A 26,475-nucleotide genomic window follows, 5' to 3' on the forward strand; every position below is an offset into this window, starting at 1 on the left:
AGCTCTGGAGTTTAATTAGATCCCATTTGTCTATTTTGGCTTTTGTTGCCATTGCTTTTGGTGTTTTAGCCATGAAGTCCTTGCCTATGCCTATGTCCTGAATGGTTTTGCCTAGGTTTTCTTCTAGGGTTTTTATGGTGTTAGATCTTATGTTTAGATCTTTAATCCATCTGGAGTTAAATAGGGATTTTTTTTAGATGTCTATTCAGTATGCATTTTACAAATATATCTTAAGGCTATATCCCTGCTACCTAATAACAAATGTATGTTCTGATTTAGAAAAAAGAGATACATGTGATATGGAAGGTAAAAATGCAGAAACCTGAGTCGATTGATAAATACCAGTTATTTCATACATGTGAACAATTCACAAGATGAAAGGGGTTGCAGAACTCTGCTTCTCCCATTTTCTAGCTATCTCTTTTTCAGATATCCTTTACCTGAATAACTACTACTCTGTGTAGAGTGGAGAGAATTTTAAAATTGGAGATTATTTTAACATCCTAGGATAACTGAGGTTATATTTATTTTCATATCCTCAGATTCACCAAATTAGCAGTAAAAGTTGACTACTTATTTTTGGAGACAATGTCTCACTCCGTCACCCAAGCTGGAGTAGTGCAGTGGTGCAATTGTAGCTCACTGCAGTTTCAAACTCCTGAGCTCAAGCAATCTTCCTGCTTCAGCCTCTAGAGTAGCTGGTACTACAGGTGAGCAACACTATGCCTGGCTAAGTTTTTTCTTTTTTTGTAGAGACAGGGTCTGCATTGTCCAGGCTGGTCTTGAACTCCTGGCCTCAAGCAATCCTTTCACCTTGGCATTGAAAAGATCTGGGATTACAGGCATGAGCCACTGCACTTGGCTAAAAGTTGATTTAAAATTGCATCTGTAGAATTATACCTAGCAACTTTTAAGACAAAGAAATTAAGAATTCAAAGTTGTCATTAAAATCAATTATTTTAATTGCTGAAATTAACATACATAATCGATGTAGGTGAGAGAGATCACAAGTATTTGGATGAAATTTATAGTAAATCATCCTATTGCTGGAGACAGTCATGAAGAGCTCCATCCTGTTGATCTGCTGAACTGAAAGGGACTGTCACTCAGCCTTCAAGGACATGCACATCATAAAGGAGGCCAAGCAGAAATCAAAGCAAACAATAGCTACATGTGTGGAAAATATACATCAAATTACACAGACAAGAGTTATGACCAGTTGTGTACCTGCTCAAGTGGGAACATTTTAAAAGATGACAATCATCTATGAATACTGAAATGTGATGGTCAAGTGGTCCATCATCAACACAGATACAAATGGAAATCATTAAACTTTCTGGAGGGGCCATTTGAATAACAACGTCAAAGCCTGGGTTTTCCCCAGCGGGATTTTGATCTTCTTATCTGGATAAGCACAGGCAGACATGGGCTGGCCAGTGGCTGGTTTCTGGATGCAGCCACACTGACGGACTTAGCACTGCAGCTCCTCCTCCTTGGTCCGCCGGGAGCCTCCTGACAAGTTCTGGGCGCTGGCATGGGCCGTGGAGCTGAGGACCTCCTCAAAACTGCCTCCATTAGGGTTCATCCCGCCTACTTTCGTCTGAAATGAGCAGATCCACAAAAATGCAGTTAGTTGTTACTATCATTTTTGTAATGTTTTTATAAGAATGCCAAAAGCTGGATTACTTTCACATTCAGAAATACTTTCTATCTTTAGAGACAAAGGAATGTAGAGAAGTTTGTTTCCTTTAGCAGAGTGCTAGAATGTTATTCATACTTGGGTTCTGGGACAGGATTCCAAAGTTTAATTTTGCACAATTTTAGCAACTCTCTCTTTGTCTCTTCTACTTCTAAGATTTCAATCCCTTCAAGAGCATAATCCGATCCATGGACTTGGAACTTCTATCCCCACTCACCCAGAGAACTGATCTAATCAAAATGGAATTAGATTTTTTTTATTAATTCCTCCAATTTTACAAATGTATAAACATCTTTACATGACATAAACTTAAGATTTTTTGGGGGAGTTAGCAGGACAATCTGGATTTCTGGCAAATGCCTTTGAAAAGACAGAGTGGCTCAATGGAAAATGATTTCTCGTTTCTGCTCTGAAAGTTGGAGATGGATCAAGCCTTAATCACTGGTGATTTCACATCATCTTAGGTAATTGCCTTTTGATATGGTTTGGCTGTGTCCTCACCCAAATCTCATCTCGAATTGTAGTTCCCATAGTCCTCATAAGCCTACCAGGGAGGAACGTGGTAGGAGGTAATTGAATCATGGGGGTGGTGGCCTCCAAGCTGTTCTCATGATAGTGAGTGAGTTCTCACAAGATCTGATGGTTTTAAGGGGCTTTTATCCCTTCTGTTTAGCACCTCTCCTTCCTGCCACCATGTGAAGAAGGACATGTTTACTTCCCCTTCCGCCATGATTGTAAGTTTCTTGAGGCCTCCTCAGCCCTGTGGAACTGTGAGTCAATTAAACCTCTTTCCTTTATAAATTACCCAGTCTTGGGTATTTCTTCATAGCAGCATGAAATGGAACTAATACACTCTTATAGTAGGAATATTCCTTACAATGCAGAAATGATGCTTTATGAGGCCTTTTTCGTCAATACTTGCTATTGACTAAGAATAAACATGAAGGAATTAACTTACAATTTAAAAATATGGCTATTTTGAAAAATTCCTTATTTAAAAAGCTGTATATTTAATGGTCCAAAATGCTTAGTACAAGTCTTATTAATAGTCACATTGGCCTTCCCTCCTATTGTTTTTCATAATGTAGAAAAAGCACTTTGAAGCAGGAAACAGAGATATAGAATAGATAATGTTGCTATTGCCAAACTGACGTTGATGCCCCACTGTCACCAAAGTGATCACTCACAGACATCAACAACACTGAGGAGTTTGTTCGTGCTGCCTGGCCTGCTATTTTAAAAATGTAACCAGGGTTCAAAAGCAGTTCCATCATTACAAAACATACTTTTCTCCAATTGTCACTAAAATCTCTCTCTGCCTCTTTAATAAATTTTTTATTGAATTAAACTTTCCACTCTGCTTGTGTCAGAAAACTCTACCTGTAAAGGGCTAGACGGTAAATACTTAAGGCTTAGTAAACATATTGTTGCTCTCACAGATACTCAAATGAGTTCTGGCCACAGCCAATACCTAAATGAATGAGCGTGGCTTTCTTTTCCTTCCTTCCTTCCTTCCTTCTCCCTTTCCCTTTCCCTTCTATTCTTCTCCCTTCCCTTCCCTTTCTCCCTCCCCTTCCCTTTCTCCTTCCCCTCCCCTCCCCTCCCCTCCCCTTCCCTTCCTTTCCTTCTTTCTTTTTGAGAGGAGTCTTGCTCTTCACCCAGGCTGGAGTGCAGTGGTGCAATCTTAGCTTACTGCAACCTCTGCAGTTCTCCCTGTCTCAACCTCCTAAGTAGCTGAGATTACAGGCACCTGCCACTATGCCCAGCTAATTTTTTTATTTTTAGTAGAGACAGGGTTTCACCATGTTGGCCAGGCTGGTCTCGATCTCAGGTGATCCGCCCACCTCGGCCTCCCAAAGTGCTGGGATTACAGGCATGAGCCACTATGCCAGGCCAAGGCTGTGTTTCAGTAAGACTTAATGTATGGACACTGAAATGTGAATTTCATATAATTTAATTTTCACATGTCACAAAATATTTTTATTTTGATTTTTTTCAACCATTATAAAGCGTAAAGCCATTCTCAGCATATGTATCATTCCAAAGAAAACGGCCAGCTTAGTTTGTGGACCTCTGGCAGAGCACTGATTCTTCCTCCCCTTGTTATCTTAACACTGGGAATAGGTAGGGGGAAGGGATGGTTTCCACTATGTGATTTTTCTTTATGCTTATTTCTTCCCTGAGAGAAACAAATAAGATTAATTCAATGTAATCTACTCTATTAATAGTTCCCTCTTTCCTTTTGTTTCTTCCATTCACATTCTCTTTTGCAATAGAAGTAACACACAATATTGAATTCAGTGAATACCAATTACTGATGTGTTCTTCTGTTCTTTGTTTCTTTCTTCTCTCCTGTTTCTTGATTCAAAACAGAGTAGTAAAGAAGAAAGAAATGACTTTGTAAGAAATAAATTTGGCAAAGAAGGAATGGAATAAGAGAGTTTCCTAACCACATAGGTTTAATGGCTGCCTACTGCAATACCTTAGGTAAGGACCTGCTTAAGCAAAGATGTGAATGATAAAATTCTCCTGGAACCTTCTCTTCATAATCATTTTTCATCCAAGTATTTGTCACTTTGTCCCCAAAATTATAATTGTTCTTTGCATAGAATTTCATTTGAATTGCTGAGTTGGGCTTCCTCATCTCTCATAACAAAATAACTGATTGAGAGGACAAAAAGAAACAAAACATGTAAGCTTGCCCTTTGTTTTTTTAAGGTTTTGGTCCAGGCCATGTAATGTATTTATTATTTAAAAAGTAGACACACTAAAAATATGGTCAGCTTGGCATGGATGCAAAATGGTTGGAAGAGATGTAGCTACTCATGACTCATTGGGACATGTAGAAGATACCAAGGGTGGTTTCACAGGAGTTGGTTCCGCATTTGCTTGTTTGTTTTGGATGAAACAGCATGCTCAGTGACTATATAGGCGACACCAGCTAAAGTGTCAAGTAATACACCTTGTGTAGGCAGAAATGAATTTTATAGGATTGGAAAACTGTTTCATGGAAAAACCAACTACAGAATTGGGTATAAAGAAAGAACAATGGATTTGGTACAAGTGCCCCATGGTACATGACAGATTGTGTGGGAAGGTGGCAGGAGTGGACCTTTACAGCAGAACCATATTTCTCAGAATATAAATATGATGATTCCTTATCAGCAGTATTTTCAAAAATCAAATATAAAGCAGGGCATGTGAATGGAAATGCAGCACGTAGATCTAGAAGAAATTCTACTTATCTTTACTGATTCATGAGTCATTCCCTCAGCAGAAAACAGTCTAAGGATCCTTAATTAAAGAACAATATAGACATTTTGGAGAAGATTTAGAACACAAAAGTAAACTGCAGAAAATGAGCTATATAAAGAAGGGTTATACATATCTATTATTTATCCTAGTTGGGGGAAAAAGGACTGAGAAATTTGTAATTATTGAGGAAGTGGTAGGTTTGACACAAAGCGTGATTATCAGCTATTCTCCATTGCCTGGGTGGACAGAAAAAAAAGTGATTAGGCTTTGGCTGTGAGATAGGAGGTGGATGGGATGTGAGTCTTGTTAAACCATGAACAGTCATACAAACAGAATCACTTTCTGGAGGTCTTCACCTCCTGAAGGCTAGTATCTGGTGGGCGGGGTTAGTTATGTGCATGTCTGAAGTAGGCGGCAGGCTATACCTTCTATCCCAATAAGGTGAGAAAAGTGAGAAGCTGAGCGTGTGGATCAAACACTTAAATCCTATGTGAGCCGTGAGCTTTCCAGAATTTCCTAAAAGCAAATGAAAATGCGTTGTTCTTTAATCTTCGTTTCTCCTTCTTCTAAAGAAAACCTAAAAAGTACAACTTCTCCTATATCAAAACTTGTCTAACGAGCAATGGAATCCATCTTCGTTGTGTTGTCTAAGGAGGCTGAAAACCAAATGTTTAGAAACTGACTCCTGGGATTTTTGAGCCTTTTGTTTTGATATTCTAGTAAGAGAAATGTTTACAACATTGGATGCTCCTCCCTTTATAAAAATTTTCCTGCCCATGGGGCAGTTTAACAACACCCACCAGTCCCTGTACGCTCAGTAAGTGATCATGTTGGCATGCAGAGTGGTGAAACTGCACAACTGGAAACTGCTGGTGAATGAAACTGATGAAGGCATGGTAAATGCTGAATAATAATTTCATTATTGGCCTTAAACACCTGATTATGGGCCTAATAAAGTAGAAGTAGAAGACTATGTAAAAGACCCTGCCCTGAGAAAAAGACTCTCCGGGTCAAAATCCATAAGAGCACCTGGACCACAAGTAAGGAATAACTTACAACTTCACATATACTTATCAAGGCAGCACATGTGACAGCAGCGTGGAGACGCAGGATTCAGAGGCAGCTGAGTAATCAGCATGGGATATAAAGGTTTTTGATCTGGTTAAAGATCACATGCATTCTTAATTTTCCCAGTTATGGTAAAATACAGAAATGGATTGTATGTATACAAAATAGGGATGATGATAGCAAGATGTAATTAAGTCATTAAATGATACCTTTAAAAATTATCTTCGTAGTTTTAGTGATTTTTCTTGTTTTAAAAGTTCAATACATTTTAAGACTAGACTGATTTCATTTTTACTCTTTGTATTCAAACTTACCTATGCTCAAACAATAAGTCCAGTGAATTTTTTAATAGGCACATTTTCAGTTTATACCCAGGGATGAAACGCATTATTGCATTATTATAAAATGCATTTTGTGACTCAGTTAAATTTTTCCTCTATGATAGCCATACTGTACCGTGCTCAGTACCTGAATTTATAAACTAACCAGCTGAACGGGTAGTGGATACATAGTCCCAAGTTTGTTTTTACTGGTCTATGTCCAAACCAGAGCAGCTCTGAGCTGTTATTGGACTTCCACTCATACTCTAAAGTCAGACTTCATATAGCCTTTATCCTATCCACAGTTGTCTCTCACTTATCTACTTTTGAGGGGTAACATTAAGAGATTAAATGGTAAACACGTACCCCAATTCACTTTAATGAACAATTCACCCCTGAATGGTTTATACAAACAACTCTAAGGATACAGTAACACTGTTCAGTCGTGGTTTTATTCATAGATGTATATGTGAAGGAAAAGGTCTGACTTGATGCAAGCCTGCCTTCTTGTCCCTGCCTTGACTGTGAACTAACCGCAGCGATGGCTAAGCTGTCCTGAGTCCATGGACCCACTCACACAGAATTCACTTCATCTGTACCTTGAGGCTTGTGACAGTTGTCTCAACCCTCTCCTCAAATGATTTGAAAGTAGGAGAATTCCTAAAATAACAAAAAAAGAGAGGTCAGCTCCAAAGACCTAGCTGTCTTAGCAACCATGCTGTTTGGTTTTCTGCTCATATTTGTAAACCTGGCCTCTGCAACAGAGCTACCTGTCAGCTTGCCATCTACACCAACCGTGTTTTAAAATGTATGTCACTTCTGATAGGTTAGGTTCACAAACCATAACCTGACATGGAATTTTTCTAAGTAAAATGGGCAGATAGTCAACTGTACAATAAATAATATGATATTTGGCAATGACACAACTATAATAATGCCATGGTATACTGTAAATCATTTCCAGTGAGCCAGTGGAGCAATAGGTAGCTTAAGTTTTCATTTAGCATTTATTGTTTCTATCACAACACTCCTCTTCCCGACTCAGGTTTTTTAGTAAGCAATGGAAAATCCGTATGAAGAACGTCATGTTTGAGTTTTGCCACTTGGCATTTTTTAAAGTTTTATTTCAGCAAATGTGAGACAAGACAGAAATAGCACAAGGAAAAAAATGTTCATGTTTTTTTCTTTTCCATGCCTTAAAAAAATAATCATTTTGACAGCTTCCATGAAGTAGTGTTTTGGAAAGTTAATGCTTTCATTATTTTAAGATAAAACATACCCATTACCTACCTAATGCCTTATCTAAATGGTATTATTAGAATGTGTTATTTTTCCTCCCACATAGGATATATCTATTTGTTCTCTTACTAAACAGGTTTTTTTGCTTTGTTTTGTTTTTTGATAAAGAGTCTTACTTTGTTACCCAGGCTGGAGTGCAGTGGCACTATGTTGGCTCACAGCAACCTCCACCTCCTGGGTTCAAGTGATTCTCCTGCCTCAGCCTCCAGAGTAGCTGGGACTACAGGCGCCCACCACCACACCAGGCTAATTTTTGTCTTTTTAGTAAAGATGGGGTTTTACCACGTTGGCCAGGCTGGACTCAAACTCTGACCTCAGGTGATAATGCCTGCCTCGGCCTCCCGAAGTGCTGGGATTACAGGCGTGAGCCACTGTGCCCAGCCCCTAATGCCATTTTATTTGTGACACATTCATTGTATTAAATAATCTATACATCATCTTGTTGCTTTAAGCGTTAAAAACTTCATTTGGTGCTTTCTAGTTTTCTATATTGTATTTGGCCCCATGATATTATAATTTAATGACATCACTACCATTAAAAATAGCAACAACTCCTACTAAAGAAACAGGAACTGAACTAAGTGTATTTTAAATCTTGTATCCATGTCAGCTTTCAGCAGCAACAACTGCTATCATTTTCAGATCAAATAATTCAACTAAATGTTGAATTAATAAGGTACTTGTTATTCTCTCTTGAGTGCAAAAAAAAAAAAAAAAAAGTAAAATAAGAATGGCCTAGAAAAACTTTACAAAGGAGAATGGCTATAGAATATAGGTTTCATTGTATGATGCAGAATGAAGCATCACTCTTATTATGCTACTAAAAGGCAATGGACATAGATGTTTATGAGTGAATTTGGGGATTGTCTCCCGAGTCTTTTATGCTTCACATGGTCAGAAATGTATCTGCCTTCAGGCTGCACAGATCAACACAGGTGAGTTCAGAGGACCCTGACGTGGCATCACACCTTGTATGTGACTCAAACATGAGTTAAATTCCTATAAGTAATCCTCTACAATCCTGTTTCGTGATGAAACATTAGTAAAATTACACCTGCGTGACTCAAAAGGTATATAGTTATTGGCATTTCATTTCCATTGCAGGTTTTATTTCACCAAGCCTTCGCTCATGACTGCCTGTCATCCGTCAGTTACAAAGGCCCACAGTGAGGAAACGGTTCATGGGTATATGTTAGACAAGCAAAATAATTTTTTTTTTCAAGTTAGTTTCAGGCAAGCTCATGCAGACTGCATTTGACCCATAAGCTACTACCAGATGACTTCCTGGTTCACAGGGCAAAACCATGTTAATTTTTGCAAGCCTTCTTCTGACACCCAGATTTAAAATTTGACAAGTAAAGGAAATTAGAGCCTTAGGTTCCACTACCCAACTTAGACGTTCTTAAGCTAGGGGGAGCAAGCCATTCAAAGATGAACTAAGCAATCTTGAATCTGTACTCCCTGGTTACCACCAAATACAGAGAACTAAATACTGTGGTTAAATTTCCAAATCAACCAATTAACCACATAACCCCAGTGTAAAAGAGCCTTCCTTCATAAGATGTAATAGAACAGACATTTGTCTAATTAAATTATACTAGAGTACATGCTGGAACAGGGAGAAACTTTAATCAGATTTAATCAGATGTACAACTTTAATCAGATTTAATCAGATGTACAAACTTTTAGCACTGCAAATGACCCTAGGAGGAATTTGGCTTCATGACAATTAAAAAACACAAAACACAGGAAACGATTATAAAGAATTTGGCTTCAGTGGTCTCAAATTATTGAAACTAACTGAACCCCCTCTGTAAAGTATTCAAACCACAATATTAAGGTAAAGCAGGTAGAAGAAGCATAGCTCTGACTGAAGTGGGGGAAGCTCCCAGAGGCTTCATCGCTAGGCAGCCTTAGGGCTCTGTGGGTGGGGGAGGCACTTTTCACAAGCAGCTAATCTGGTTCTAGCCTCTTATTTTAAAGATGATGAAGCTGATACCATTGAGGTGATTTTCCCAAGAGTGGAAAGTTAATCCTAGCCAAAGCCTGCATTTTCAGATTTTCAATTTAACACTCATTCCTATCTTACTATTAAATTTTACCAGATTGCATCACTATGCCATGGAAACTTGAAGTTAGGAATGTCCTTCTCACCAGTTATTATCTGGACAGTAATTCTGCTGGCATTTTATTGTTTAACAAACGTCTCAACTTAATATCTATGTTAAGAATCCTAATGATATCCTTTCTAGAATTTTAGCCTTCTTAATTTCCTATCCTTTCATTTAAACTTTCCCCCAGGCTGGCATTTAATTTTGCTGAAATAAGAAACCCAAGTGTACCTTTGCAAGATCGGTTGGCATGTTCAGATGCTGTGCTAAATGCTTTATGTAGGCTCTTTTGGTTATATGTCTCAAACACCATATGAAGTAGGTCTTATTTCTTGCAATATATGAATAAAAGAATTGAGGTTAAGTCACTTGTCTTGGGTCACACAGGAAAGGCTGGATTTAAGACAGGATGTCTGGTCAAAAGCCCAAACTACACAATTCTACAGAATTGTCAGTCTTTTCTTCTGAATAACATCAGCAATTTCCTTTCACATAAAACAGGGGAAGCCCATAGGTAAATATAAATAAAATAATATCTTAAACCCATTCTATAGTCATATTATATAAAATATTTTACACACATTACCTCATAGCAGGCATACTTATGGAATGGCGAATGGAGTAGCTTCAAAGCAAAAGCAGATTAAAGGGGGGAAAAAAAGAAAAAAGAAGAGAGCACAACATAAGTAAATGAAAACCTCCCTATTTGTAGTTCTAAAACAGTAATTCCAAATATCTGAAATATTCCCAGCCCATCCAACCAAGATGATATTTGTTTTGTTGGGTATAATGGGGCAGTGTCAGCTTTCAAGAGTATAAATGAAAAGTAGATGGTGGAGCCATGGTTGCATATTATTTTACTGTCTACAGCCTCCTTTTGCTAGGAAATCTGCGAATGTCTGGTTTCTCCTAGGTGAGCCCAGTAGCCCATGGGCATCTTCTGTAGGCCCAACCCGGGTCTCTACTCCCTTCTGCTCAGGAAGACAGTAAGGAGCAAACGGCAGTATCCAGGAAATAGAGCCAGGCGGTTAGGAGGTAATCACTCCATGGTAGAGAAACTGGCCAGAGGAATGCAAGAAGCTTACATAAGACTTTCAAGGAATCACGTGCCAGGGAAACACAATTCTCATAGGCCAATGTGGGGGCGGGGACTTCTGCATCCATTCAGGTTTGATTGTCAAGAACATCTGGTACAAACGCAAACATTCCTGAGAATTTTAAGAGATTTAGCTTTCTCATCCTATTAATCCTAGTAGCTGATTCATCTTTCCTCTGGTTGATTGCCTGTTACTTTCTAGTGAATCTCACTCAGATATCAGACTGGGCAGGGGGAGGAGCACAATGGGTCCATTTTCCTGGCCTAGTACTGGCTCCCACCTCACACTTTTCAACAGCATCTCTGCTTTCTCTTCTCTCAAGAAGCTAATAGTTCAGGGACTAAATCTGTTACCCTTCCCTGACAAAATCCACTGAGGGCATTAGTATGGGTAGCACTTTGCTAGAACACAGAAAAGGACACAGAAATTCAGGGGATACTTACAGTCTTACCCTAGGCACTCCATTTAGAAACTACTAGGCAGATATTTCCTCAGAAATTATACTTTAAAAGCATCACTAAAAGAAACTCATCTGCATTACTATGTAAATACAGACCGCTTTCTTAGGAAAAAATTAAAAAAATAAAAGTATATAATAAGATTGCAGCTAAAAGAAGGCTTAATTCAGGGGCTCGGGACTAACAATTGCAAACTTCTTAACATACGCGCTTCTTCAGTAACCCTTGTTCCCTCCAACTTCAGAAGGCACAGAAAGTTGAAGGTGAAACATCAACACAAATTAACAGGTAAGAAATTCAGAGAAACATGACAATCTCAAGAAAATCAGTTTTTGTTTCTCAACTTTCTAGAAGATTTACAAAATATATAGCTTTCTTTCTTTCTTTTTTTTTTTTTTTTTTTGACATGGAGTCTTGCTCTGTCACCCAGGCTAGAGTGCAGTGGTGCGATCTTGGCTCACTGCAACCTTAGCCTCCTGGGTTCAAGCGATTCTCCTGCCTCAGCCTCCCAAGTAGCTGAGATTACAGGCTCTGGCCACTATGCCCCGCTAATTTTTGTATTTTTAGTAGAGACAGGGTTTCACCATCTTGGCCAGGCTGGTCTTGAACTCCTGACCTCATGATCCGCCCACCTTGGCCTCCCAAAGTGCTGGAATTACAGGCGTGAGTCACTGCTCCCAGCCAAAAACATACATAACTTTCAATCTCCACTTGTTTTTTTCTTCTTCTTTCAATTCTAAGGACCTCTGTCAACACGGGAAGAAATGGTGCTGAGGAAGATTCCTGAGAGATTCCTCAGCAAGTGACATGGTGTAAATGATTCAGAAATGAGACAGAGATGTACTTCAATAGGCTCAAATGTATTAGGTGCCCTGTAAACTATCCTCCTGGTCACGAACACTCTCTGGAACATAGAATGTAGTTTTGTTGGTTCAGGAACAGTGTGAAAGAAACAAAGTCCTGGGAAGCAAGGGCAGCAAGGGAGTGGGCAGGGTCCCACACGCAGCCCCATGGTGCTTACCCAATGGAGTGAGACCTGCAGCCAGGCAGCACAGGAGAGAAGAGCAAGAGCAGAGTTAGCAAACAGGGATGCAGAGAAACACCGCACTGCTCTTGGGGGTCCCCTTTCAAGGGCCCCGGAGCAGAGACAGGTAGCTTCTTATACCACTTTTGATTACACTGACTTTTTAATGTCTCTGTCAAATCATTTTACCAACTTAGGTTTTGCTTCTAACTGTTATTCCTACGAGTATATAACAATGATTGGCCTCTAATAAAATGTCATGCCCTCTCCAAACATTCTGTCCCCACTGGATTAGTTTGAACAAATTAACTGAGAAGTTCCCAGAACATGCTAATGCTGTTAGAAAAATGATTCCAACCACTTGTATTTCTTCGGAATACTTTCCTAGGTGTGACCTCATTTTAACTTCACAGGAAACATTATGGTTAAAGGGGTATTAACAATGTTATTTTATGGATGGAGAAAGAGAGCGGGTACTTCCATGACAATCAGGTTAAAATGAGAATCTTACTTAGCTCAGAAAAACATAACGTATTTTTACAAAACATACAAATTAAATCCTAACATAATGCCTTTTTCCAGCTATTAAAAGGCTCAAAATCTAGGTTTTGCAAAGATCTGTAAGTATTAATTTGGAGTTATTTTAAAGAAGAACTGAGAGGTACTGTTTTTTCTTCCAAGGTATCTGAATTTTGCTGGTAATCTTTTTGAATAAATCCAGAAATTTATTACCAGAATGCACAAAAAATTTCTAGCATAATTGATAAAAATATAGAATAATATGATACTTTTAACCAAAAAGAAGTCTAAAATAAAAGGTCTATGATCAAATTTTAACCTATTCCTCATATTTACAAATTGGCACATTCATTTCTGAACAAAAAATCAAAGCTTATGAATTTTTCTCATTTAAGGGCTTATATTAAATTAAGCTTAAACACTTTTAAAATGACTTTTATGTATATTACTTGTTTTAGCATAATTTTAAACTAAAAATTCTTTGTAAAATGTGTTGCTTTTACAGAGTTATTCTCATTTATATACAAATGTTAGATATAGTTTGAGAGAAATATATACATGAAATATTATATAAATATAGCTCTGAAATCTTCAAACCCTTCAAAATATTTCAGGATTGTATTTGAGTCTCTAGTAACATAGACTATATTTTCCAATATTTTAGCCACAGTTTATAATGAAAATGTTGTGTCCTTTACATGGAGTAATAATTAGTGGAAAGTTTAGAAGTCCTGGCAAATAGGCCATCCACTATACTAAACAAAGCCACATTGAAACAGGAGGAAAGGCAGTAAATACAACCTTGACATTGTACCCAATTAGTGTTTAAACATGAATGTCAACATATTACATATGTGAACCACAGTCTTCATTCGTCACTATTGAGAAAAAACAATGAACAGGGGCTATACGAAATACAGTGGGCTCCTGTTAATGTACTCTCTCTACTTTCTATCATGTGGAGCTATCTTGTAACTAAGCTGGTCACTTAAAGAGAAAAAACGGCTATTTTTTGAGTGTATAATACATGCCAAGCTTTCTTCTGCTACTTTTATAATAGTACAATGATACTGCTATTCTTATATCCATTTTATTAGTGAGAACCCCAGTTACAGGTGAGCTAACTTATGTCTGCCTTCCTCATAAATTGACCCTCTGAAGCCAAATAATCTGGAAGCTTGTTATAAAAGCAGATTCCTAGACCCCAACCCAGAGGTTGTTACTGAGGCACAACCTCTGAATGGTGCAACCTAAGAATAAGTATTTTAAATAAGCTTCAGAGGTGTTTGTAAAATCACCTGAAGATGCAGAAGCACTATTCTAGTTAGCAGTATCACGCAGGGTTCCCAGGGTTCAAGTGAGCTCAGTATGTAGAGAACCAATTTTATAAACACAACAAGATATGTCTTCTTGGGTATAACAGGTTATAGCGTTTCCTGTTTTAAAGGATTATTAATTCGTTTAGATAAATGTTATAATGCCATTAAAATGATTACAAATTTTATTTGTAATAAAATTAGAGGTACTTAATAATCCAGAGGGTTTACCTATTTATCACACCTGCCTCTGAAGAAGTTCAATTACTTTTTATTATTGTGATATTAGTAAAAATGAAGATAAAACAATGTACTCAGATTCATGCATATGTCCTTGTGAATGCCTAGTTGTTAAAATAGTGAATGTTGTACAGTCCAGCAATTTTTGAAGTAAAAAAATTTAATAATATAATACATAAAGATATATCTATAAATGCAAAGATAGAAATACATAAATATTTGCCTCTCAGTGTCAAAGCTTTTTCTTTTCTTTTTTTTTTTTTAAGATAGTCTCACTCCGTCGCCCAGGCCGGAGTGCAGTGGTATGATCTGGACTCATTGCAACCTCCACCTCCTGGGTTCAGTCAACTCTCCTGCCGCAGCCTCCCGAGCGGCTGGGAATACAGGCACATACCACCATGCCTGGCTAATTTTTGTATATTTTTTAAATGGAGACAGGGTTTCACCATGTTAGGCAGGCTGGCCTTGAACTCCTGACCTCAAGTGATCTGCCTGCCTCAGCCTCCCAAAGTGCTGGGATTACAGGCATAAGGCACTGTGCCCAGCCCAAAGCTTTTTCTTTTTAATAAAAAAGTAATAGTTTAAGAATCCAGTAAAGTAAATACACACAGATTTTTTTCTAAAGAAGAAATTTAAAATGTACTCAAAAAGTTTTTAAAGAATAGAGGGAAAAATGAAACTGATTCTAAAGAAAAATCCTCCAAGGCATATCAGCCAAATGCAAAATAAACTGTGACTGGTATTTACATAAGCAAAAACTAAAAGAGCAATAACTCTATATGTGATAAATTCCTTGTACATAATATAAAAAACTATGGCCAATACCGCATTTTTTTTTTCTAGTGCCTCCAGTGAGAACTTTTGGTTACCACGTCAGAATCAACCTTGATGATCATCCTTATTTTATATAACAGTGAAATATTGAAAATAATCAAAATGTGCAAAGGTACTTATCTAAAAGTGCTGCTATAGCTGTACACTCATAGGAGATAATAAATTCATTAAAAATGAAGGTGCAATAAATATTTATTAACATACTCACAAAATATTTTTAAAATGAAGAAAGAAAACTACCAGAAGTATATATGTATGGTACCTTTATGGAATAAAAGGATAAATATGTATATACTTAACACAGAAGAATATACTAGATGGATGTATACAAATATATAACCTAGAATAGTTTATTGAAGCATGTTCCACTGAATGCATATTTTAATTTATCATTTATATTACAGCTAGTAAGATTTTGCTGCGTTCTTTTGAGATCTGTCTCACTACCCTGTATCTTCTATTTTTACCAGGTCGGGTCCTAGTAGAAATAGCAACTCTGGGACCAGGTCACCTAAGCCTGACCTTCAGGCAAAAGCGTCCCAATGTAAAAATTTATCTTAGTCATCAATAATACCAGCCATATAACATTTTTATCCATTAAAATAAAAAAAAATACATATGTTGAGATGAGCAGCTAATGGCTAGTGCTCCCTTCAATTGGAAAGCCAAGGGCTCAGCACCCTTCCCATGGTGTTTTCCCATAGTACCTCATGTCTCCGAACTTCTTACTGATGGCCGTCCCAACATTGCTGAAAGCTGCAGTCGCCTTCTGCCCTGCGTGACTCAGGGTTTCATGTGTTTTCTTGTAGCTAGAAGTAAAACACAACAACACAGTTTTTATATCATGAACGCCCATATAAAATTAATCTTCCTTCTCATTCCTTACTTTGAAAATGTCCTTTCATTTCAAATGCCATGCCCTCTCCAAACATCAACAGATTTAGGAAGAAGCACCACAAAAGCAATTGTTTCCATTCATTGTCCAGAGATGATGGGTTGGCTGCTGTTCATCAGAAGGGAAGTCAGACCATTAAATCTGAATTCAGAAATATAAATACAGATACAAATACAGATCTTAATGTACAGATCTTCATGACAAATAATGGAGCTGCTCAGAGAGTAGAATGTTGTTCTTGAAGTGTATTAATTCTAAAAAAAGACACTTGTCAATGAAAGCTCTAGTCACCAAGGGTGACACAGAAATTAGAATTTGCAGGTTTAGGTTTTGAAGGAAAATCTAAGCTTATACTGTGAATTTGGGTAAAATAACCCAGAAAAAGGCAAAATATAGCTAGTTTTTTAGCTTATTTTTCTAATATATATAGCTGGAAATGATAAAAACACATCATTTGAAGATAATATAGTATCTTTTTTTCAAAACAGTTTTAGGAATATAGTACTGTGAATATTTGTTGATAAGCCTATGTCATACTAGACTTGACTCCTTGAGGGCAAGGAAGCCATTCATCTTTGTGTCCCTAGTCACTGAGAAAGGGATAAAAGGAGAAACTCAATAAATAGTAGATGAACGAGTGGGTGATATCAAAAGGGACAACTTTCTGTGACTGAACTGGGAATAGTGGCACTAGGAAAAGAAAGAGTATAGTGGATTACAGGGATAGAATAGATAGACTCAACAGGAGATGGTAAGTGACAAGAGCAAGACAAAAGATTGCCCTGAGGATGTGAGCATCATGACAGGAAGGACAGTGGTGCTACCTCTAGGGCTGAGAAATTTCTGAGTTGGTTAATAAAGTGGGCAAGTCTGAGCTCAGACACACCTATCCCTGCCGCCACTTGATGGCATTTCTCTACCTGCCCTGGTTGCAGAACACAGATGACATAAACTCTTGAGAGCTTTATGGGCCCACCCATTGCCTGAGAAACCAGAATACCTCCCTTGGACGATTTAGGGCAAGCTTAAATCCCACCTTGACAACGGCAGCTGGTGCCCTCTTGAAAGCACCACCTCCTGGCTGGAGGTTGATCAACTCAGGCCATACTTCAACTCATGACAGAGTAACCCTGATTCCAGGAAGAAGAAAAGAGCAGCTAATACTGCTGCCTGTAACATCCTGGCCAGCCAGAGGTCCTGAGTCTGTCCACATGACAACTTCACTGCTAGTAAAACCAGCATTTGAGAAAGCCAGCACATTAAACCTACCTATAACCAAGGATTCTCACAGTCTACTTCACTCCCCTGCCACCTCCACCAGACCAAGTGCTGGTATCCATAGCTGGGAGACCTGAAGACTGGTCATATCACAGGACTCTTTACAGCCATTTGCCAGCACCAGCCCAGAGCCTGGTAGTACTTCTGGGTGGGTAGGCCATGAAGAGAAATAACAGTCACTGCAGTTCAGTTCTCAGGAAGTCCAATTTCTAAGGGAAGGGGAGAGCACTACATCAAAGGATCACCCTGTGGGACAAAAGTGTGGACAGCAGCCATTGAATTCCAGATCTTTCTACTGGTGGGAAGTTTCTCATAGCAGAGACACAATTGCAGTGCTGGGCACAGTAGGGAAAGTCTGCACCTCTATCCCAAATGGCAGGCAGCCTCTGTGATTGTGTAGGGCCTTGGAGAAAACGTTCTTGTTCCCCCTGGCACTCCACTGCAGACACAGTTGGGCTTCCCCCAGAGGAATGGAGGCACCTAGAGACAGTCTTTTTGAAAAAATCTGGGGTAAGTGCAGCCCCACAGGAGGAACACACTCCAGATTCCGGCTTGCATGAGAGGCAAAGTCACAATTCCTCCCTATTTGGAGCATCAACATTTCCATAGATAAAACAGGGGCCTGTCTAATCTGAATAGCCAGGACACTGGGACAGGAAGGAGGCTGTGAGGTGAGTAGCTTTCCTGCTTACCTGGTAGGGGAGCTGAGGTAGCTCCAACTATTCACCCTGATAAAACCTCAGGACATCTAATTGAGAGCTTCTCCAGCCACCTTCATCAAGGCTTGGACCTCAGCCCACCATCGGGTATTACATCTACCCATCTGCCTTAGCCACAACCAATGCCTGCCCTCCTCTCCTAATGGCCTGAAGATTAAATCATCAAGTCAGTAAATAAAACAGTGGGAAAAAGTTAAATAAATAAATGAGGGTACAACATGAGAGAACGAGATAAGCTTCAGGAGATCCGTGCCATTCCAACTCCTTAGGAGACAGTGAACTTGCCCACATACCAAGAATATAACTACTACAACCAGCATCACGGAAAGCCAGCACACAAAAAAACTTTCTATAACTAAGGATCGCATACAATGAGTCTTCACCTCTATAAGCACCAAGAATTAAATTAGGCTAAAATAGACATTAAAGTCTAATCCTTAAGAGGGAAAAAATAAATTTAAGTTTAAAAAAAAGTCCAATTAAAAATAAATTCAAGAGCAATTTTAAGAAATAGCCCATTTAAATGAGAAGAAATCAGAAAAGTAATTCTTGTAATATAACAAACTGGGGTGCTATAACACCCACAAAAGTTCACACTAGCTCCTCAGCAATAGATCCAAATCAAGAAGAAATCTCCTAATTGCCAGATAAAGAATTCAGAAGGTTATTAGGCTACTCAAGAAGATATCAGAGAAAGGTAAGTTGATTGAAAACTAACTTAAACTTTAAAGAAAAAAAAAAAGGACATCACTAAAAAATTTTCCAGAGAAATATATAGCATAAGGAAAAAACAATCATAACTTCTGGAAATGAAAGACATGCTTAGGGAAATAAAAAATACAAAAAATACAGTGGAAAGTTTCAACAATAGTCTAGAAAAAGTAGAAGAAAAAGCTTCAGAGCTCAAAGACAAGGCTTTCAAATTAACACAATCCAACAAAGACAAAGAAAAAAAGAAAGAAAATGAACAAAGCCTTCAAGAAATTTGGGATTATGTTAAATGGCCAAACCTAAGAATAATTGGTGTTCCTGAGGAAGAAGAAAAATTTTAGTTTGGAAAACTTATTTGAGGAAATAATTGGAGAAAACTTCCCTGGGCTTGCTAGAGATCTAGACAACCAAATACAAGAAGCTCAAAGAACTCCTGTGAAATTCTTCACAAAAAGATCATCACCTAGGCACACAGTCATCAGGTTATCTAAAATCAAGACAAAAGAATCTTAAGAGCAGTGAGGCAAAAAATCAGGTAATCTATAAAGGAAAACCTATCAGATTAACAGCTGGTTTCTCAGCAGAAACCTTACAAGCCAGAAGGGAGTGGGGTCCTATCTTTATCCTCCTTAAATAAAATAATTGGCAGACAATTAGCCAAGAATTTTGTATCCAGCAAAACTAAGCTTCATAAATGAAAGTGAGATAAAGTCTTTTGCAGACAAACAGGTGCTGCGAGAATTTGCCACTACGAAGCACCCTGACAAGAAATGCTCAAGGGAATTCTAAATGTTGAAACAAAACTTTGAAATACCCAAAAATAGAACTTCCTCAAAGCATAAATCTCATAGAACCTATAAAACAAGAATACAATGAAAAAAAAAATAACCAGTATTTAGGCAACAACTAGCATGATGAATAGAACAGTACCTCACATCTCAATACTAACTTTGAATGTAAATGGCCTCAATAATCCACTTAAAAGACACAGAATGGCAAAATGGATAAAAATCCACCAACCAAGTATCTGCTGTCTTTAAGAGACTCACCTAACACATAAGGAATCACATCAACTTAAGGTAAAGGGGTGGAAAAAGATATTCCACACAAATGGAACCTAAAAATGAGCAGGAGTAGCTATTCTTACATCAGACAAAACAGCCTTTAAAGCAACAAAAGTAAAAAAAAGACAGAGTGACATTATGTAATTATAAAAGGATTAGTCCAATAAGAAAATATCACAATCCTAAATATATATGCATCTAGTACTGGAGCTCCAAAATTCATAAAACAATTACTACCAGACCTAAGAAATGAGTTAGATGGCAACAAAATAATAGTGGGAGACCTCAATACTCCACTGACAGCACCAGACATGTTATCAAGACGGAAAACCAGCAATGAAACAACAGACTTAAACTATGCCCTAGAACTAATGGATTAACATATATTTACAGAACATTCTACCCAACAACTCCAGTATACATTCTTTTCATCAGCATATGAAACATTCTTTAAGATTGACCAATGATAAGCCACAAAACAAGTCTTAATACATTTAAGAAAACTGAAATCGTATCAAGTATCATCTCAGAGCACAGTGGAATAAAACTGGAAATTAACTCCAACAGGAAGCCTCAAAACTAGACAAATATGTGGATATTAAATATTCTGCTCTTAAATAATCTTTGGGTCAACAATGAAATCAAGATAGAAATTTAAAAATTCTTTGAACTGAATGATAATAGTGACACAGCTCATCAAAACCTCTGGGATACAACACAAGCAATGCTAAGAGGAAAGTTCATAGTATTAAATGCCTACATCAAAAAGTCTAAAAGAGCACAGACAGACAACCTAATGTCACACCTAAAGGAACTAGAAAAACAGAAGCAAACCAAACCCAAACCCAACAGAAGAAAAACAATAACAAAGATCAGAAAAGAATGAAATGAAATTGAAACAAAAAAAGATATAAAAGTTAAATGAAACAAAAAGCTGGTTCTTCAAAAAGATAAAACAAATTAATAGACCATTAGCAAGATTAACCAAGAAAACAAGAGAGAGAATCCAAATAAGCTCAACTGGAAATGAAATGGGAGATATTACAACTGATATCATAGAAATGTAAACATTCAAGGATGCTACAAATACCTTCATGCACACAAACTAGAAAATCTAGAGGAAATGGATAAATTCCTGGAAATATATTAATATAACCCCCTAAATGAAATCAGGAAGAAATAGAAACTCTGAATAGATCAATCATATGTAGTAAGATTGAAACAGTAATAAAAAAATGCCAATTAAAAAAAGTCCAGGGCCAAATCCATTCACATCTTAATTCTATCAGACATTTAAAGAAGAATTGGTACCAACCCTACTGAAACTATTCCAAAAGACAGAGAAAGAGGAAAATCCTCCCAGATCATTCTATGAAGCCAGTATCACCAAATGTAATGCCAAAACCAGGAAAGCAAATAACAAGAAAATAAAACATAGCCCTGATGAACATAGGTGCAGAAATCCTCAACAAAATACTAACTGAATCCAAAAGCATATCAAAAAGATAATCCACCATGATCAAGTGGATCATATGATCATCTCAATAGACAGAAAAATTATTTGACAAAATACTGTATCCCTTTATGATTAAAGCTCTCAGCAAAATCAGCATAGAAGGGACATACTTCAAATTATAAAAGCCATCTATGACAAATCCACAGCCAGACTCATACTAAACAGGTAAAAGTTGAAAGCATTCCGTCAAGAACTGGAACAAGATAAGGATGCCCACTTTCACCACTTCTATTCAACATAGTACTGGAAGTCCTAGTCAGAGCAATCAGACAACAGAGTAAAATAAAAGCCATCCAAATTGGAAAAGAGGAGGTCAAGCTGTTGCTGTTCACCTACGATATGACTGTATACCTAAAAAACCCTAAAGATTCATCCAAAAAGCTCCTAGATTTGACTAATGAATTCATTAAAGTTTCAGGATACAAAATCGATGTACACAAATCAGTAGCACTGCTGTACACCAAAAATGACCACACTCAGAATCAAATAAAGAACTCAATCCCTTTTACGATAGCTGCAAAAAATAAAAAATAAAACACTTAGGAATATACGTAACCAAGTAGGTCAAAGATATCTACAAGGAAAACTAGAAAACACTGCTGAAAGAAACCATAGATGACACAAACAAATGGAAACACAAATGAAAACCCATGCTCATGAATAGGTAGAGTAAGTATGTGAAAATGATCATATTACCAATAGCACTCTCCAGATTCAATGCAATTCCCATCAAAATATCATTATCATTTTTCACAGAACTAGAAAAAACAGTTCTGAAATTCACATGGAACCCCCCAAAAAAGCCTACATGGCCAAAACAATACTAAACCAAAAGAACAAATCTGGAGGCATTACATTACCAGACTTCAAACTATACTATAAGGCTGTAGTTACCAAAATAACGTGGTACTGGTATAAAAATAGGCATATAGAACAATGGAACAGAATAGAGAACACAGAAATAGAGCCAATGTTTACAGTAAACTGAACTTTGACAAAGCAAACAAAACATAAAGTGGGGAAAGGACACCCTATTCAACAAATGGTGCTGGGATAATTGGAAAGCCACATGTAGAAGAATGAAACTGGATCCTCATCTCTCATCTTATGCAAAAATCAACTCAAGGTGAATAAAAGACTTAAATCGAAGACCTGAAACTATAAAAATTCTAGAAGATAACATCAGAAAAACTCTTCTCAATAAAAAAAAAAAAAAAAGAAAAACTCTTCTAAACATTGGCTTAGGTAAAGAGTTTATGACCAAGAATACAAAATCAAATGCAACAAAAATAAATATAAACAGATAGGACTTAATTAAACTAAAACACTTCTGTACAGCAAAAGAAATGATAAACAGAGTAAACAGACAAACCATAGAGTGGAAGAAAATCTTCACTAACTATGCATCCAACAAAGGACTAATATCCAGAATCTACAGGAAATGCAAACAAATCAGAAGAAAAAAAAAATCAAAAAGTGGGTAAAGGACATTGATATGGTTTGCCTGTGTCCCCACCCAAATCTCATCTTGAATTTTATCTCCCATAATTCCTATGTGTTGTGGGAGTCACCTGGTGGGATACAACTGAATCATGGGGGCGGTTTCCCCCATACTGTTTTTGTGGTGGTAAATAAGTCTTATGAAATCTGATGGTTTCATAAGGGGTTTCCCTTTTTGCTTGGCTTTCATTCTCTCTTTCCTGCCTCTCCTTCCTCCTCTTTCCATGTAAGATATGCCTTTCACCTTCCGCCATGATTGTGAGGCCTTCTCAGTCATGTGGAACTGTGACTCCGTTAAACCTCTTTTTCTTTATAAATTTACCCAGTCTTAGGTATGTCTTTCTCAGCAGCATGATAACAGACTAATACAGACATGAATAGACAGTTCTCAAAAGAAGATATACAAATAGCCAACAAATGTGAAAAAGTGCTCAAGATCACTAAAGAAATGCAAATTAAAACTGCAATGAGACCTTACTCCTGCAAAAATGACCATAATTTAAAAATCAAAAAATAATAGACATCAGCATTGATGTGGTAAGATGGGAATACTTTTACACCACTGGTGGGAATGTAAACTACTACAACCACTATAGAAAACAATGTGAAGATTCTTTAAGTACTAAAAGCGTAACTGCTATTCAATCCAGCAATCCCACTACTGGGTATCTACCCAAAGGGAAAGACGTCATTATATGAGAAAGACACTTACACATGCATGTTTATAGCTGCACAATTTGCAATTGCAAAACTATGGAACCAGCTTAAATGCCCATCAATTGATGTGTGGATAAAGAAAATGTTAATATATCTATATCTGCCTATCTATATAGATATATATGCACATACATACCGTGGAATATTACTCAGCCATGAAAAGGAATGAAATAATGGCATTTGCAGCAACCTGGATGGAGTTGGAGACGATTATTCTAAGTGAAGTAACTCAGGACTGGAAAATCAAACATTGTATGTTCTCACTAGTGGGAACTACTAAGCTGTGAGGACGCAGGCATAAGAATGATACAATGGACTTTGGGGACTTGTGGGGAAGGGTGTGAGGCGGGTGAGGGATCAAAGACTATACCTTGGGTGCAGTGTACAGTGCTGGGGTGATGGGTGCATCAGAATCTCAGAAATCACCTCTGAAAAACTTATTCCTGTAACCAAAAGCCACCTTTTCCCCAAAAACTATTGAAATACAATTTAAAAAGATAAAAAGTTATCTAAATTGTCATTAGTGATAGGACAGTTAAAATGGTACTAAAAATGTGAAAGACTAGAAGTAACATCAATCATCATTAGAAGATTTTAGTGAGGTGTGACCTTGAAATGGCATGTGCTGCGAATTCTTTAGAAGTCTGCTACTAAAGCAGTGTCTTGAACACTTGGATTCACTAGACTCAGAAAGCAAGACTTAAAAGTGGCAGCTTCAGCCTTAAAAACTAGAGGACTTATTTTCAAATAAATAAAGAAAAATCTGGACTTCCTGCCACAGTTATATTTTTAGGATGCTGACAAAAGTTTCGTAAGTAGTAACTGGGTAATGAAATCAGATCGGTGAAAAGGGCATTAAAAATGGAGTTCAAGGCCAGGTGTGGTGGCTCACACCTGTTCTTCCAGCACTTTGGGAGGCTGAGGAGGGTGGATCACCTGAGGTCAGGAGTTAGAAATCAGCCTGGCCAACATGGTGAAACCCCATCTCTACTAAAAAAATTAAAAAAAAAACAACAAAAAAACTAGCCGGTCTGGATGGCACACACCTTTGATTCCAACAACTTGGGAGGCTGAGGGAGGAGAATCGCTTGAACCCAGGAGGCAGAGGCTGCAGTGAGCTGAAATTGCACCACTGTACTCCAGCCTTGGCAATAGAGCAAGACTCTGTCTCTAAATAACTAAATAATGGAGTTCATACATTTTGGAAGTGAGGAAAGTATAGTATTATATGCTGATGAAATATTCTTACACTATGGACTGTGATTCAGAATTAGGCCCAATCCAGAGCTTTACTGATATCACAATTCTGAAAAAGCATCAAGAAAAACTGTTTTTTTCCTGTGCAAAATGTTATCATGTGTTTTGGTAAGGAAACAGAACCATCTATTGAATGCCCCAATAGGAGACTAGCACCATCTCTGACCTATCTATTTCTTTCATTCTCCAAATCAAATTCATCAGGAAACCCCAAATAGATGTGAAGTCTATTCTCTGCTTACACTACTCTCCACCTTAGTTCAACCCACCATCATCACTCACTGGGGCTCTTGCAATCACTTCCTAACTAAACTCCATACTTCTACCTTACCTCTCTACAGTCCTTTTTCAACACTGCACCAAGAAGGACTCATTAAAGCATAAAATTGGAGTGGGTCTCTGCTCAAAACCTTGCACTGGCTCCGCATATCACTCACAGTGAAAAGTCAAAGTCCACCTGGTGGGCCTTCTGATGGCCCTACACAGCCTGGTCCCCTCTCATCTCTTCTTACTCCTTCATTCTGCTCCAGCCCCTGTGGCTTTCTCACTGTTCCTGGAACATACAATGCCCCTTCCTACCTTAGGGCCTCTGCTCTAGCTGTTCTGCTTTGTGATGCCATCAAATTTGGCAAGAAAAGGGTTGTGCTGTATTTTAAATGTCCCATTTTGAAGAATTCAAAAGACTTAAGCCTGCACCCTTGGGAAGACTGTAAAAGGAACCTTTTTCTATCCAATCAAGGCCAGAGGTCCCTGGGGCTTTGACCACTTGGTGCCTGCAGAATGGACTGAGCCCTAGGGAGAAGGGAGTGATAAGGGGAAAGAGGAAACCAGGGAAGGGTGGAGGAAAGGAAGAAACTCTATTGCGCATCCACCTGCCACTGACTCTGTGTGGCCTGAAAGGTGACTCAGGAGAAAAGTAAATAAATAGTCTGCAATTTCTGTGGCCTTTGCATGAAGCTGGGACTGGCTACCGGTTAGAGAATTCATTCTTGTGTTGGCTCCACATTTCTTCAAGAATTCTTACAATGAGGCCCAATATTTACTTTTCTTGTAAGGTGTTCCATATAGTTTAACTTCATATATTTGAGAATGTTTTGAATTAAGAGTTGATTTTTTAAACACTTGTTTCTGTGTGTGTGACATTCTGAATTTAATGCATAATTTAAATATAGCTAGCTACAGAGAAGTATATATAAAAAATAGGTGGTAGCTATGTTGTGTTTTAAACACATTTCTATAGCAAAATGGGACATAAGCATATACAGTAATCTGATTTTAGGATGTTAATATTCACCAATATTAATAACATTAATATTTTCTAATATTAATAATTTTAATAAATAATGCCCACCATGAAAAATACAACTCTATTTCTATGTGAAATTTTAAAGTAAAATTCAGCTATATGGGTAGTTTAATGCAGTGTTAAAGATTTTAGGACTCCTTATTTCTGAGAATTATTTAATGTTAAATCTGAAGGGCATTGGAGCTGAATCCCTTCAGATTATAGATGATAAAACTGAGGCCCAATAGAGTTATGTGACTCTTCAGCGACACAGGTAAGCCTAGAGCCTAGTC

The 26,475-nt window shown here is 37.7% G+C and overlaps 1 protein-coding gene across 10 annotated transcripts in view; it reads right to left on the reverse strand.

Annotated features, from left to right (window-relative positions):
* Nucleotides 1-941: 941 nt before the first annotated feature.
* The window catches only part of TPD52L1 (TPD52 like 1), a 112,212-nt gene continuing 86,678 nt past the window's right edge, over nucleotides 942-26,475 (reverse strand). For 4 of the 10 annotated variants that reach the window (XM_017533356.2, XM_017533353.1, XM_037740246.1 and 1 more), the window contains exons 4-8: nucleotides 15,948-16,049; nucleotides 12,329-12,343; nucleotides 10,339-10,377; nucleotides 6,942-7,002; nucleotides 942-1,600 (exon numbers count right to left, since the gene is read on the reverse strand). In XM_017533356.2, the coding sequence (XP_017388845.1) occupies nucleotides 1,472-1,600; nucleotides 6,942-7,002; nucleotides 10,339-10,377; nucleotides 12,329-12,343; nucleotides 15,948-16,049 (346 nt within the window). In that variant the 3' untranslated portion in view covers nucleotides 942-1,471. The remainder of the gene's footprint in view (nucleotides 1,601-6,941; nucleotides 7,003-10,338; nucleotides 10,378-12,328; nucleotides 12,344-15,947; nucleotides 16,050-26,475) is intronic. The other 6 variants (XM_017533369.2, XM_017533368.1, XM_017533370.2 and 3 more) reach the window with 3 other exon arrangements.

The sequence above is a fragment of the Cebus imitator genome, unplaced genomic scaffold (assembly GCF_001604975.1).
Source record: "Cebus imitator isolate Cc_AM_T3 unplaced genomic scaffold, Cebus_imitator-1.0 Scaffold81, whole genome shotgun sequence".
Classification (NCBI taxonomy): domain Eukaryota; kingdom Metazoa; phylum Chordata; class Mammalia; order Primates; family Cebidae; genus Cebus; species Cebus imitator.